Source organism: Pteropus alecto, unplaced genomic scaffold, assembly GCF_000325575.1.
Source record: "Pteropus alecto unplaced genomic scaffold, ASM32557v1 scaffold185, whole genome shotgun sequence".
Classification (NCBI taxonomy): Eukaryota; Metazoa; Chordata; class Mammalia; order Chiroptera; family Pteropodidae; genus Pteropus; species Pteropus alecto.
In genome coordinates this window covers 1,017,450-1,032,972 of record NW_006438088.1, presented here as the reverse complement: position 1 = coordinate 1,032,972, position 15,523 = coordinate 1,017,450, and the positions used below count along the sequence as shown (strand labels likewise).

The following is a 15,523-nucleotide window of genomic DNA, read 5'->3' as shown; positions in this document are numbered from 1 at the left end:
GACTCAAGATAAAGAGCCTTAAAATTCTCTTAAGTATAGGTTTTCCAGTAACGTATAACACATGTTCCTATCTCAGAAATTGGGTTATAACAGTTTTTCTCATTTTTTCTGTTTGGTTATAATGAAGTTTCTGGACTGTCCATCAAAACAAAAACATGAAGTCTATTTTAGGAATTCTTTTGTGCTTGGGCTTTCCTTCTGCTTTCCTGGTGTGCCCAGACTTAAGTATGTAACAATGAGATAGACTTGTCTTTGCCTGGAGGTACCTTAGACTATTTGTATATAAATAGACATAAGAAGAAAAATGAGTTCGAGCCAAATGATTTGGCCTCCTTTCCTTCAATGAGTAGACGAGAGGGTCATGTAATTGCAGCACAATCAAATGAAAAGTGTTGTTGAAATACTTAGTTTTAATAAACCCACAGGCCATGTTCAAATTTAGTATTGGAAACATGCTCTATCCTCACAATTCTTCTGGGTATTGTTCCGGCAATTTACGCAAGAACAGGGCCAATATGTAATATAATGTGAATTTCTGTTACACAAATAAGAAACAGTATGATGAAGTGGACGAGGCATTGAACTCCGGAGTCAGAGACGTGGCTTCTAAACCTAGTTAAATCCTTGCCCAGCTCTGTGTCCTTGGCAAGTCATCACTCCCAGGTCGTTGTGATAATTCTGTCCTGTGATGAGAGGGTCAAGGTGAGGTCTTCTGTCAAAGGTGGCATTCTTAAGGGATGTGAATAAGTTCATGTTGAGCTTCGTTAGTTTCTCCCTCTGTAGTTTTCTGAGATTCTCCGTTGTGATGCAGTAGACTCAATAGAAGAGAAAATAAAGCAACCTCGAATTCACCGTATATGGCTTCGAGACAGTAATATAATTTGTGTGAAATTGATTGTAATATTATCCTAGCCAGAAAAGATAAAAGGAATCCTCTCATGGTTTTCCTTCTCCTCACTGACCACTCCCCTTTAGTCCTATGGCCTACTTCACCTTCTTTTCCTGACTCCTAAAGATTGGACTGCCCTTGAACTCAGACTGTAGGTGGCTTCTCCTCATTGTGTTCAGTTGGTCTCCTGGCTTTCACTATGCAAGTGACTTCCAAATGTCTATCTCCTGTCCTCAGCAAGTCCCCTGAACTCTAGACTCACATAGCCAACAATCTCCCTGATTATCTCCACAGAGCTCAGTCACCACCTCACACTTAACACGACCAGTGCTGACCTCATGCGTCCCCCCCTCTGCTCTTCCCTACCCAGTCTTCCCCATGTGGGGCCCACCTGTCATGTCAACTCATCATTTAGGTCTCCGCTCAACTGTCACCTCTTCAGGGAGGACTTTTTTGTCCATCCCGTCCGAATTTCCCCCCACTTCTTGATCTGCGTGCACCCCCTCCCCACCTTGCTTCTCTCCCCCATTCTGACTCCAAGAAACTAGGAATCTTACCCATCTCGTTTACCCCTGTTCTCAGTGCCTCCGAGGATGCCAGACTTATAATGGGGGCTGAATGAATATTAATCGAATGAATGAATGGAAGGCAAGGAAGGAGGTATTTTGGAAAGAGGAAAAGAAAGGAAACAAAGGGAGGAAGCAACTTAAAGTAGAATTTGCTGAAGACTAAGGCAGGACAAAGGGATTTGGTTAAGTTCTAGAGATGGCTGTCTCTTAAATTGGTTTTTTGATCTAATTCATAAATCCCTTATGAATTTGGCCTTCGGGGAGGGCTAAAGGAGTTTAGGGATCTTGAGACAAATGTTTACACGTAAACAGTTTTGGGGTCTAATTGTAGGAGTTATTGATGAAAATGTACTTACTAAGATTGAGTTCAGAGACTTTAAATGCTGAACTTGATAATTATTAAATGGTTAAATAGATTTTCATAGTGTAACAGAATGTTGTTACTGCTTCCCAGTCATTGAAATCCACGCTAAAATTCTCATCCTTTTTACTCTCTTGACAATGAAAGTGATGGATAGAAAAGGGCTGACAACCCACTTCCAGAGCTGTTGTCTTCAGGCCTGGGGCGTCTTGCTGGAAGAAGGATGTATTACTAGGAGGCCTCTTTGGAACTGACTTCTGAGCATTAATTTCTTCCACTAGGAGATCAGTAAATGACCCCTTCCACCTGCTGCCATCCAAATTTGGAATTTGGTTTCATCGTTGGTCTTTCTTTGCTCCCGCTGGGCGAATTTTATAATCAGTCTCAAGGTGAAAGGAGATGGCATTTTGCATCGCTGCTCTGCCAGCTCCTGTTTGCTGGGACAATTCACTGCATCCAAATTAAACTTTATGCGGTGTCATTTTCAAATTGATGAATCGGGGAGTCTCTCATGCCTTTGAAACATCAGCTTGCTATTCTTTGGCCAGTATTTAGATGGCAAACTTGTGAAATTTTGAAAATAAAATCCCCATTGACCACAGCAAGATAAATAAAGAATCTACAGTACCATCTGGTGGCGTTTTAGAGAAATGCAAGTGATGTCTAGTAGAGACACTTAGAAAATGGAGAGATCTGCAGTGCAAACCTGAGCATAAATTATTCAAAATGTATGAAAATTTGAAGGAAGTAGATAAAAATAGTGAAAAATTGTAAACCTGAGTATTTCTATTTTGGAGAAATGCTTAATTACTTGATTTGGGGCTGTGTTCACATGTAGGGTTATTCGGGTTTATCTGTATCCGCGGTCAGACCAGCAGCCAGAGTGGGGCAGGGCTTGGGCCAAATCTGCTGCCCAGACATGTCTTGATTAACTTGGACACATTCTAAAAATCATTGAGTTATTTGCCATCACTTAAAAATGTGGAGCTCTCATTGAAAAGATGCAGGTTTTGGCTTCTTTTTGAACATTGGAAGATGTAGCAAGACAGACAGTGCCAGCAGCTGGCAGAGGAGCTGCATACTGGCTGTCCCTTCTGTTTGGGGCATCCGGCCCCTGTTGTTTGGGGAACCTCACTCCCTTTATTTCTCCTACAGCTGACCACTTTACTCATCTTCTGGCCTTTTGTGGTGACATTTGTGGTGCCAGGTCTATATATCGTTATTACTATTTCTTTTTCCCACTTACACAAGAGACTTCTCAATGACAGTAACTTAACCTGCGGTTAATAGTTCACATCCATGGCAGGTGCTTCAGCGATCACCTAGTGAAGCCCATCCCCGCTTCATTTAATATAGGTCTTACCCTGGAGTGAGTCTTTCATGTTGACAAACAGTTCATGCGTTTGTTTCTAGAAAGGCAGCTGATGGCTAGAAAAGGCCTATAAAAATTTCCTTGGTTCTGCTAAGTCTCATCAGTGCTGGGTCTACCCAGCGAGGGGGTGGTCAGTTCTCCCGTGGAGGCAGAGCTCCCTGGTAATCAGGCTCGTTTTTCTTTTCTAGGAACCCTCTTCATAAGTCAAACTCGGAAGACGGCTCTGTAGGTCAGTACCACTTTCCTTGATTTAACTACTTAATTTAATACTTTATAGAACGCATAAACATATGAAAATACAAAAACCGCAAAGCAGCCTTGCACCCTGAAATAAATGCTGTTAAGATGTTAATGTACAGCTTTCTTCTCTTTTTGTTTTTTTCTGTATTTGTGTGGGTTTAAAAAAATAGTAATAGGGTTCAGAGTCCATATACTATTTTATATATTTTTTCAATTGAGTATGTCCTGAGCATTTTCCCACATGATTGAGTATCCTTTGTAGTAAAATTCTTATGTCTGCATAATATTCCGCTCATTTTTGGATGTGCCATAATTTAATCAAGCAGTCGCTTTTTCTGAGCATTTATTTCTAGTTTTTTCTCTATCACAGAGAAATGATGCTACAGTGAAAATTCTTGAGCCTATCCCTGATCATTTTCTTCATAAATCCTTCTATTTGGAAGTTTTGATTCAATAATTATGTACCTTGAAGGTGCTGTAGATTTCACATTTTCCTGATTGCGAAATCCACTCTTGATTTAGTAACCTTTTCTGTTCGGTTCAGAGGGAGCCTGGCGAAGTAATTGGGATTTAGGAGCATAAGTGCTCAAAGCAGGCTTCGATTTGGATTTGAATCATGACTCTGCTAACTTAATAGTTATGACCTTGGGCAAGTCAGTTACCTAAGGTTTGGTTTTGTAATCCACTAAATGGGAACGGTAATACGTTATATGTTCAGTAATACATTATATGTTCAGCGTAAGTATGAGATAAGATATGCCATTAGATAGCAAGGTGCCTGCATGTTGTAGGTGCTAAATAAATGTTAGCTATTATCCTTTGTGTTTTAAGCTGCACCTCCCTTTCAAAACATTAAAATGGGAGAAGGGAGAATGTAGCTTATAGTCAAAGAAATACATTATATGCCCAGATTGCCCTAAAGAAAGGCTGAATGAGCCATAATCCTACTTCTGCTTTAACCTTTCATGGCTGACATTTGCTGTAGTGTTTAACCCAAAAGCAGCAGACACTATCAGACTTGCCTTCACGATTCTGAGTACATAGGCAGTCTCAGGCTAGCGTCTCTGGTTCCATTCTCATAGCTCAGGGGGTTGTCAAAACTTAAACGAGGGCATCCCATTTTGACAGAAGATGCCCTTTCTAGCATGGGTTTCCACATGTCTGTTTTGTGCAGCATTGCCTGGCACCACCAGTCTAGACTGTGGACACAAACAGTGCCCATTCTGCTGGGCTCTGTTTCCACAAGCCGTGGGGCAGCCAGACACCAAGCAGTGACGAAGCTGCTGCTCTGAGTGGCCATGTCTACGTGAGAGCAGATACCTGTGCTGCTGCTTCATTTCATTTAAAGGACTCCTCTACCCTTTCATTTTACTTACTTGCCCCCTTTCCCTTTACTTTTTAAAAGATATTACATATGATTAATGATCAGAACCCTGCCAGATAATAAAACTCTCTCTAGCTATGACGAGAATTTGTTTTCACCCAGAACAGTCTGAGAAGGATGGGAAGAAGAGGGACACATTTGGGAGATGTTACAGCAGCATGGCAGTCTGCTTTCCTTGTCATTGTCCCTTGGGTAAGGTATAGGTAGGTCACCAGGTAGCCTGAATGCCAGAGAGGTGGGAGTCATGCCTCACCTACGCCACAGCTAGACAGACCCTTGCGAGCTCCACGCCTTAGAGAAATGGTTTCATGACAGACATGAAACCAGCCCTGGGAACCACTGTGCACAGGACATGCCAGCCGTTCTATCCTCTTCATTAAATCTTGGGTAACAGCAATAAATCAAGGGTTAGAGCGGCAGTAAGAATAACAACAAAACAAAGTTAACTTCTTAAAGTACCCTATTAGTGGTTTAGTTAAAATAATTGTGACTGAGAGCAAAAGGGGGGAAATACACCACAAGACAAGGCAGAATCAGACATACCAGCTAAACAAATATCAAAAAGAATTTAAGAATGCACGTTTTGCCTGCCTTTTTGATGTTTCCTTGTTTTTTCATCTTATCCCTACTGCACCATTTTTGGCTACCAGGAAATTTGCATTTCTTTTAAATGACTTTATAGGCATTTCCAAGTCTTTCACAAACTGAAAGAGAAAAGCTGTGTTTTTTTGTGAAATCAAAGTATTCTTACAAGCTTTGAATTATAAGGAAGAGGCTACTTTTGTTATTAATGAATTTCTTGCTTGTCTTTTTTTTTTTTCTTTCGTTTTTTGAAGGAAAAGTAGATTGGAAGAAGAAAAATAAGTATTTCTGGCAGAACTTCCGAAAGAACCAGAAAGGAATAATGAGGCAGACTTCAAAAGGTACTGAAACACAGCTGGCGGACAGTAGGTCCTTTTAGCTCTCAAATGTGAAGAATCCTGTGCTTCTAATGTCAGTGAATGTTGCAAGTTTGAGTAACTCCTTGCATGCTTGTGCCCATAGAATGTTCGGCATTTCTGACATTCCTATCATTACTTTAAAACTTCATCCCAGTGGGAATTTTTTTTGTTTTTTAATCAAAGAAAACAAAATGGGAAGAGTTGGCAGGCTTTTCATAGATCTGCCAACAAAGACCAAATCTTTAATTTCTTCGTCATAAACTTCAGGAAGACCTTTACTTGCCAGAATTTCCCCTAAAAGGGCTTACCATTTGTTGACTTTGGACCCTTCCCGCTTTCCCGCCACTTGGGGCCTTTGCAGTGTTATAAACTTTTGACACTTGTCTGTGGCAGGGACAGCGAGGGGATTGTTGTCCCTGGAAACACGCTAAGGGTCTGACATCATGGGAGTTTGCCTGGGCTGCTTCGTGAAGGGAGTCCTGCCCTCCTTTGGGCTGTGTCTTTGTTGTTGTTTATATAGTAAGTAAACATGTCATCCTTTTGAGGCCCAGTTACGTAATTTCTGCTTCCCCCAGGATCGAGAGAGGAAACGGAAACAAAGCCACTTGCAGAGTCTGGTCCACTCACTGAGGTGATCGTCAGATGAAAATTTTTAGTTGCTCACCAATGACACGACTTGATTTTTTTTCTAAAGCCTGAGCATCCTACCCTGTTCAGAGCGCTTCTCCCGTTATTTATACATGTGGGCGTGAGGAAAGTGGTCACGCACAGCACAGACGCCCGTAGCGCACCTGGATTCTTTGACAATGTTTGGTGGGGTTATTTTTTCAGGTGTCCTGCTCGAAGGGAGTTATTCTTAAACATCTCCAGGTTTGCTTTTTGGTACACACCCAGGTTCACTTGTGATTCAACGTACACCTTGGATTCTAACAGAGTCTTTTTTTAGGAAGAAAGGAAAGGAGAAAGAGAGCGAGAGGGAAGGGGATGGAGAGATACAGGGACGAAGCCTATAGCTGAGCAGCTCGCGTGGATCGATTTTAAAACTTAATCCACTCGGTGTTACCCGCTCCACCACTAGAGTTGACAAAGACAGTAAATCGAGTCAAGCGAGCAGGCTTTCGCCTCCCCTAGCACACTCTCATTCTTCCCGTGCAAAGAGGGGTGTGGTGACGGGAACTCGAGCAATAGTCCCGGACTGATAGGTTGCAAAATGGAAATGAGATGGGGAAACACAGAGGAACATAAATCCCAAGGTAGATCCTTACTGCAAAGTGTCCCTGCACGTGTGGCAACCAGCCTTTTCTACTCTGTCCCCTTACACCAAGGGCAAATTAAGCCACAACTGAGCATCCTGATGATACCGAAGCCAGTAAGGTATAGATGGGAAAGATCGAGCGGAAGGAGGAGGATATAGGACTGGAACAAAGGCTTATTCCCAGTATGCATATGACATCCCACTTTCCCCAACGTATCTTTCTCCACACGCTGACCAGAGGCTCACAGGCTAATGTGGCTCCACGTTTCTTAGAGGCGACGGCATTCTGCCTGCTTTGTAGAAAAACACTTCTGGAGAAACGTAACGGGGATTCTGTTTTCCTCTGCAGTTCTGGTTGCCTCAGTTTCGTGTTGGAAGTTGACTTCCCCATCACAATCTGGGAACATTTACGACGGTGATACATTCTGATGTAAACACGTTCAGTCCTTCCGTCCAGTGAACTCACAGTGCTTCATATCTGTGATTGTACTTCTTTGCCCTTATCCTCTGAGGAACAATAGCAGTTAGACAGCTCGGTAGGAATCTAGGGTTTCCCCAGGCTGCAGGTTGTATGGTGCAGCTGACTCTGCCACGTTACCTTTGTCTGTCATGGCAGAGGGCTTCCTCTCCCTCCTCGCAAAAGTATTTTCTTCTCATTTATATTCAAAATGGAAAGACATAGGGACCCTCAGCCAAGGAGCCTAAGGAATGCTTGTCTGCTCTAGCTGGGTTTTTAAATTAGGTCTCTGCCCCACCTCTCACTGGCTGTCAGCTTTCTTCCAAAACTCTTCCACTAGATCCTCCATCACAGAAGCTCAGCTTTTAGAGAATTTGCTCTTACACTGGTAACATCCATGGCTGTGTTTGGTGCCTGTTTCCCAACAGAGCTGGGCTCACTGGCTTCCAACAAAGCGGCCAATACGGCTCCTGCTGCTCTGTCGATGACGCACACAGGGATGGTGCCCCGAATCACATCCTTCTGTAGTTTTAGATGACGAACTTTCAAGATTGGCATTCTGCTTTATCTTTCTTGTTTTCATTCCTGTTCTTATCTTCGATCTCTAGGAGAAGATGTGGGCTATGTGGCAAGCGAGATAACAATGAGTGATGAGGAACGGATTCAGCTGATGATGATGGTCAAGGAGAAGATGATCACCATCGAAGAGGCACTTGCTAGGGTAAGAGGGAAGATATTTGGTTTACATTTGTAAGTACTTGACCTCCTTACATTTAAAAATGTCTAGCCTAAACATTTGTGTCCTTCCTGCCAAATTCATATGTTAAATCCTAATGCCCAAAGGGATATTATCTGGAAGTGGTGCCTTTGGGATGTGATTAGGTCACCAAAGTGGAGCCCTCATGAATGGGATGAATGATATTATTATGAAAGAGGCTCCAAAGTGCTCCCTTTACCCCTTCTACCATGTAAAGACACACGGCGAGAAGATGGCTGTCTAAGAACCAGGAAGTAAGTCCTCACCAGACACTAAATCTGCCAGTACCTTGATCATGGATGAGCCTCAAGAACTGAGAAATTTCTGTTGTTTTATAAGCCACCAGGTTTATGGTAATTTGTGAAAGCAGCTTAGATGAACTAAGATTAGGAGCCTCAAAGCATATAGAAATATATTACTCGGAATGGTATTTTGATGCTACTTTTGGTGGTCACCAGGTACTCATGTTATCAGATAAAAAATTGATTCCATACTGTTTAGTTAATAAAAGCATTTCATGTTATAAGGTGAAATTTCCATATTCACTGAACATATGAATGAATGAATGGCAAATATATTTGAACTCGGACCAGTTTAATGAAAAAACAAAGCTCACAAGCCTTCTAAAAAGATCAATAAGAATGTAATTAATGATAAAAATTAACTAAAGCTAAATAAAAATTAAATATGTTACAATCATTATGAACATCAGTTATATAAGATACTTCCACAAACTAAATTTTGAATACTCTAAAACTTTAGATACACCTGAAAAATTTCGTTTACTTGATTTCTAAGTTGATATTAATTACAGTTTACTGTGTCATATTTTTTCCTCAGAGTTAACTTAGTCACTAAGAGAAGCCTAATTAACCGTTAGAACACTTGAGTAGCATTTATGGTAGCAATTATTAAGAGATTTCCCGCTTTGTTGTTGCCCAGCAGACTGACTGTTTGATTCTTGGATTTTCAGTTTGAACAGTTGTTTCAGTACTGTGTGGGCAAGTTATAAATTAGGAAGGTTTAGAAACTAATGAACACTTTCAAATCATAGGAACCATTGAATGAGTTATAACTTTATCATTAAGCAGAATTTTGAAGATCTATAACCTTAACACTGACAGGCACACTTAATTTAGTTCAGTACACCTGACTCTGAACCTCAATAGTTTGCAAAAAAGATTTAATTTGTTGCTAAGAGACAATGTTAAAAAAAGAAGAAGAAAAAAAGAAGAACTTAAGGAGAGTAGAAGATGGGACTAGGTTTGAGAGCCAGGGCCATCTCCAGATGCCCATCTTCTAGCATCTCTTGCTCTGTCAAGTCACAAGAGCAGAGGTGATCTTGACCTTCCAGCATCTCTGGTGGACCAAAGTAGTGCTGGGGCAATGATGGAGCAAGTGACAGGTGGCAACCTCTCGTCCATGCTGCTGATCACCTCTGCCTGTACCTTCACTCGGCCTGGTCTGTCTGCCCTACCACACCTTCAGCCACCTACCTAGCTGCCAGCTGAAGCAAAAAGTTCACCATACATTTTTCTCTTTGATTCTATTCCTTGAATATACCATAGCTTTTGGGAAAAATCCATTTGAGTTCCTAGAAAATGCATATGAGAAATATGGACCTGTAGTAGTTTTATCATGATAGGCAAGACATTTACTTACCTTCTGGGTAATGATACTGCTGCAGTGCTTTTTTAATTGTAAAAATGAAGATCTGCATGCAGAGATGTCTGTAGTTGTCTGACAGCACCTGTGCTTGGGAAGAGAGTGGCCTATGATGTGCCTAATCCAGTTTTCCTGGAGTAGAAGAAAATTTTAAAAGTGGCCTTAACATGGTCCACTTTAAGTAGCATGTTTCTATAATTGAAAAAGAAACAAAGGAATACTTTCAGAGTTGGGGAGAGAAAAAGTTTGAAGCTCTTTCTGAGCTCACAATTTTTACAGCCAGCCATTGTTTACGTGGCCAGAAGAAGGTGGCAAATGTGTATGCAGATTTGGGTGGAGGTTTTAGCCATGCAGCCTGTCTGTTACCAGGTTGGCTGCCTTTGCTTAGTTTCAGGACAGAGCTCAAACAAGAGATTAAGAATTTTTTCTATATAGCAATCTAGAAACACAGGTTGAAGAAAAAATTGACAATCTTCTTTGAACTTTACTAGATTTTGTACGTAAAGCTGTGATGAAGAAGTGGGAAGCGTGTTGGCCTGCTCTTGGCAGGGCAGCATGCATCCTGAGCCGCTAGTGCCTGGATGGGCTTCTTTTTGGAAGAGACAGAGCACTTCAAAAAAAATGTTATTTAGAGCAGAAAATAGTCTTGAACTTATGACCAGCTCAAGGATCTAAATTTACTTGATTATTTTCTAAAAGAAACATTAAGATTTAGACTTCCTGTAATGACCATGATGAGAACGGTCCTCCGTGACATCAGGGCTGCGTTTCTGTTAATCAGAGGCTTAAAGCCCCATGGATAAAGTACCTAGACTTTAATTCTGATAGGACAACCCAGCATCAAGAGAGAAGTTCGCCTGTGTGCCATTTGGAGCTGGGTGCATCCCTCAGATACATCCATGTCTTGGGCAAATTTTTGCCTGTGTTTCAGTGAAGAAGACGAGTTGATCCATTATGTTTTTGTTCACATTAATTTGATCTTATCAATGGACATTTTCCCACTGTGAAGTGTGTAGCCATGATTCATACCCAGAAAACCCAGTAATCGATATAAAGATTCAAATGAAAAAGGCTACGAAGAAGTAATATATAAAATACTACTGCAATTTGCAGAAGCATTTGAAGAGCATCAAGTTTATGAAACAACTCAGCGTATTTTTTTGAGTGTGTCATTTAAAAAGATAGTGGCTTAACATGATTTTTTTATTTTATTAACTGAATATTTCCATCAAGTCTAATGGCATTTCAAACATTTTCTAGTAGTTTTATGATGGATACTTACTATGTGTGCTTTAAGGAAGTCAAACTTATTAGTAAAAAAAAAAAAAAAAATTTGTTTAGGGAGATCTAGGTAATTGGTGTATTCTAAATAACACAATTTCCAGGTGCTAATTTTAAGGGCATAAAAAGCTCTTGGCAAGTAAATTTAGGGTAGTCACATCTTGGACTAGTTCTGCAAAGTTTAGAAAACCCATGATCTACTTGGAAGCCACAGGTTCTTCATTTTTCTGGGTGATTTTGATGATTGTGAGTGATGATGAGAGAGTCGGGAATTAGCTCACTTTTTTAACTAGAAGCACTGTCTGTGACTATGATTTAATAATCGTATTTTCTAAAAAATATAATTATTAATACTTAAGACTGCTTTTGTAACTTGATATAATTATTAAATATTACATATTTATCCATTTGCTAATTATGCATCTGATTCCACAAGGGCACATCTGTGTGAAAGTCCAAAATAAAGTCCTTAAAAAATTTTTTAAAAAGTACTTAATGCACGTCACTAATTTGACTGATGTTTGGCTTTGTGAACTTTTTTTTAACACCAACTATCTTACGTCAAGTTCCCTACAACCAGAGCCTGAGACGGGGATTCTTGTGCACTTGATTTATTAAAGGATAGTTTTCAGGAGAAACCTCTGAGTGAGGAGAAGAAGCAGGAGAGGCAGAGGAAGAAGCTGGACTGAGGTGAGATCTCAAGAGAAGTCTAGCCTCAGCCAATTCCTTAGGGAGTGGAGAGCTCTGGAAGGTGAATTGCATTGTAGAGTTTATCATACCAGAGAATAAGAAGCTGAAAACTGATAGGGAAGGGAGGGAGTCGTCTTCTACGCACCTCTGGAAAGACAGCTCTTATCAACCATGGATAGTTCTCCAGAGTAGGATATAGGTGTGAGCCCATACCTACAAGAACTGAGGGGGGAGATAAACAGTTTTATAAAGGCATTCTGGACATCTGGTATACCACGGTACCAAATTATGAACTGGAACCCTATATATATTATTTATTTCCTCGCAGCAGCTAGTGTGCATTAATTACAGGGATTTGAACAACTAGAGAGACTCGTGGAGAGGATCAGAGAGTCCATAGGGGAGCAACAAAGCGATGGAGGATTTTTTTTCTTTTTTAGAAGGTCCAATGGGGTGAAATTGGAAAGGATTAATCTCAGAAAAGAAGTATAAAATAATTTAACCACTGTCCTCACTGATATGAAGGAAGTACAGATGAGTGTTTTATTTTGTTTTAATATCGACTGAGGACAGAACAAAAGGAAATGAATTAAAATTGCAGCTAGAGGGGATTTAGGGTAGATATAATGTAAATGTTCTTTGCAATAAGCACTCATAGAGGTGGGAGCATTTTAGAATATCTCTCCCTAAACGTCTTTAAAATAGAATAGGCATTACTCTACTAAAGATGTCTATCCCCTCATAAGAATCGTGTCATAGACTTCAACTGTAAGAAAACTATAAAGCAAGGGAAAACAAGATGTAAAGAGTGTTTTCTCCTCAAATGCATGACAGACAGACAGACAGATGCAAACGCACACACGCAAACACACATGCACGCACATGCACTCACACACACTTTAAAATATTATTTTAAAACTTCTGAAATTAAACTAAAACTCTACAAAGTTGCTTTAAAAATATATAAATTTTTAAATGAAATTGTAAATTGTTATCCTTTATGAAATTGTATTTAAGCCAAAACTTCTTCAGGAGCAGAGTAGAGTATCAAAAATGTAATTACGTAAATAATAACCAGGCTGTTTTTTCCCTGTAAAATGCACTTTAAAAAAATTTTAGCAATCCTGTTTTATAAAAGAATCTTTAAAAAAATAGCATTTTGAGATTAGGATAATTAAAAAAATAGGTGGCAAATTTGGACAGAGCACATATTCGAATCTCTGTCAGAAGAAGCACACAGGCTCTCAGGTCCCAATGGAAGTGATAGAAATGGACAGATAGCAGACGAAAAATATTAATTTTGTTATAATAGACTAGTTAGAAATTTGTCTTACTTTGTCTCGGTTTTAAAGATGAAGCTCATTTAGTGGCTCCTAGGAGGTGGGACTAAGGTTGGATATAAAAGTAGAGCATAGACTTAGAGAAAATAACTGATAACACCGTATTTCACCTGACATCCATTCCAATCATACATGGAGATTATAGCATTTGAGAAACCAATATATCTGGAAGGAAAAAGCTTTTTCATACGTAACTTAAATGTACTACAAAGGTTAGAACAATACAAATGCCCCTAATGTTGTACTAGAAAGAGTAAAGTGATATTAGTGTCCCAGATTGCAAAAGCGCAAATACCTGCAGTTAGCATAAACTTTGAGTTCTCATTTATCTGAAACCACAGGGCGACACTAATAATGCTGTGATAATAAGTCTATTGCAGAGGTGTAGTATGCTCAGACCTTTGCTGCATATCTTACTTAATTCTGGTCACCGTCCTGTGAGATGGCTTTATGGTCCTCCCCTGTTTTCCAGGCGGGGGAACTGAGGCACAGATGGGTTAAGTAATTTGCCCAGGGGCTCTTAGCTGGTACTTGGTTCTGCTGCTAAGCTCTTACCCATTAACCAATGCTGTCTGCCTGCCCCTGGTCCGTTCTCCTGTCACATGTGTGCACAGAAAAGTATTTCATAGTAGAAGTAGTCCCTTGGAAAGTTGCTAGAGGGACATTGTCAATGTAGTGGCTTTGCCACATCTGCATAGCTCCAGTGGTTAAGGACAGTTCCAACACCACCTCCTGGGCTGTCAGGTCTGATCATTTCTGTTTTTTGGTGGCTTCATTTGTGAAGCATGATTTGATCAGATCTTAAATATATATTTAAAAATTGCTGTATAGTAGAATTCTGATGCAGCGGCAGCTTCATTGTATTATGTAGCAGGGTTAAATTTCCACCTGGAACTTCTCATATCTGCCATCGGGAAAGATCTTTCATCTAATTCTGCTACATTAAATTTGCTAATATTCTGTAATATTTCACTCGTCTTTGTGTTTTCCAAAAAGTGGAAACCTAGTCTCTAAACCCCCACTTTAAATGTCTCTGAACATATTCTAGATACCTTGATATTTTCCTTTTACCCACATGGTCCCTAATACATCCCATAACGTTTATTGGGTGATAACATTGAACTGGTAACTTGAAGCAGTCTAGAACAAGAAAAGCAAGTGATTTTTATAAGTCAGTTTCAGGCTTCCACCTCTATTTTACTAAAATGTTCATAGTCTACCACATCGTGTCTCCTACAAAGAGAGGTAATTCAGGAGCCAAACTACAGACAATTTCCGTTTTAGAACTTACAAGCCAACTGTGCAAGATGGGTTTTGATGTTGTGGGGAGATCAAGGTTCTTTTTGGAATATAGAATAAAGAGTCTGCTGTGTCTGTTGGTTTGATTTGGACGAAAATCAGTAGGGCAGGGCATGGATCTTCCTTTGGTTTTGAGAACTTTGTCTTTGGTGGCCCTTTGTCACCGACAGTGGCATGAAGAAGGTGACCAAAGCATTCCCTTTGCTGCGTAGTAGACAGTGTTGGCCATTATTTCCATTTCAATCTTCCCTTTCCTCTTGTGACAGCTCAAGGAGTATGAGGCCCAGCACCGGCAGTCAGCGGCGTTGGACCCTGCCGACTGGCCAGACGGTTCTTACCCCACATTCGATGGCTCGTCAAACTGCAATGTAAGTTCACTTTCTCTTTGAGCACCTTGGCCACTTCGCCTGCACAATTTTAGCCTTGCGATTTCGTCTTGCAGTTCCCAACTGCCACCTGGATCTGAAAAGGAGTGTCTCTTTTTACATGTTAACTCAGTTGTCTTTTTTACATGTTAACTCAGTTGTCTTTACCCGATAGAAATTCATCGACAGAACAGTACTGGTTTGTTTTTTCTTTCTAATTGTAGTAAAGTATACATAATTTAAAAGTTATCATTATAAGCATGTTTAAGTGTTCAGTTCAGTAGCATTAAGTACATCGACAGTGCTGTGCACCCATCACCACAGTCTACTGCCACAACTTTTTCATCGTCTACGACAGAAATTTTATCACTGTTAACCAGTAGTTCCCTATTCTCCCCTCCCCGTAGTCCCTGGCAACCACCATTCTACTTTCTATCTCTAGGAATTTGACTATTCTAGGTACCTCGTATAACTTAAATCATAAAATATTTGTCCTTTGGGGTCCGGTTTATTTCTCTTAGCGCAGGGTTTTCTGGTATATGTTGCGGCATATAGTAGAACTTCATTTCTTTTTTATGGATGAGTAAGTGGAATGCTTATTCCACTGTATGTATAGACCACATTTTGTTTATCCATTTATAGACACTTGAGTATTTCT

At 40.2% G+C, this 15,523-nt stretch overlaps 1 protein-coding gene and 1 pseudogene across 1 annotated transcript in view; both read left to right on the top strand.

Moving 5' to 3' along the window:
• Positions 1-15,523, top strand: part of SASH1 (SAM and SH3 domain containing 1) — a 160,003-nt gene that overhangs the window by 89,025 nt on the left and 55,455 nt on the right. Inside the window, exons 5-8 of the mRNA XM_006915337.3 lie at positions 3,380-3,420; positions 5,652-5,738; positions 8,077-8,189; positions 14,767-14,868. Coding sequence (XP_006915399.1) covers positions 3,380-3,420; positions 5,652-5,738; positions 8,077-8,189; positions 14,767-14,868 — 343 coding nt within the window. The remainder of the gene's footprint in view (positions 1-3,379; positions 3,421-5,651; positions 5,739-8,076; positions 8,190-14,766; positions 14,869-15,523) is intronic.
• LOC102895671 lies at positions 9,615-10,935 on the top strand (annotated as a pseudogene).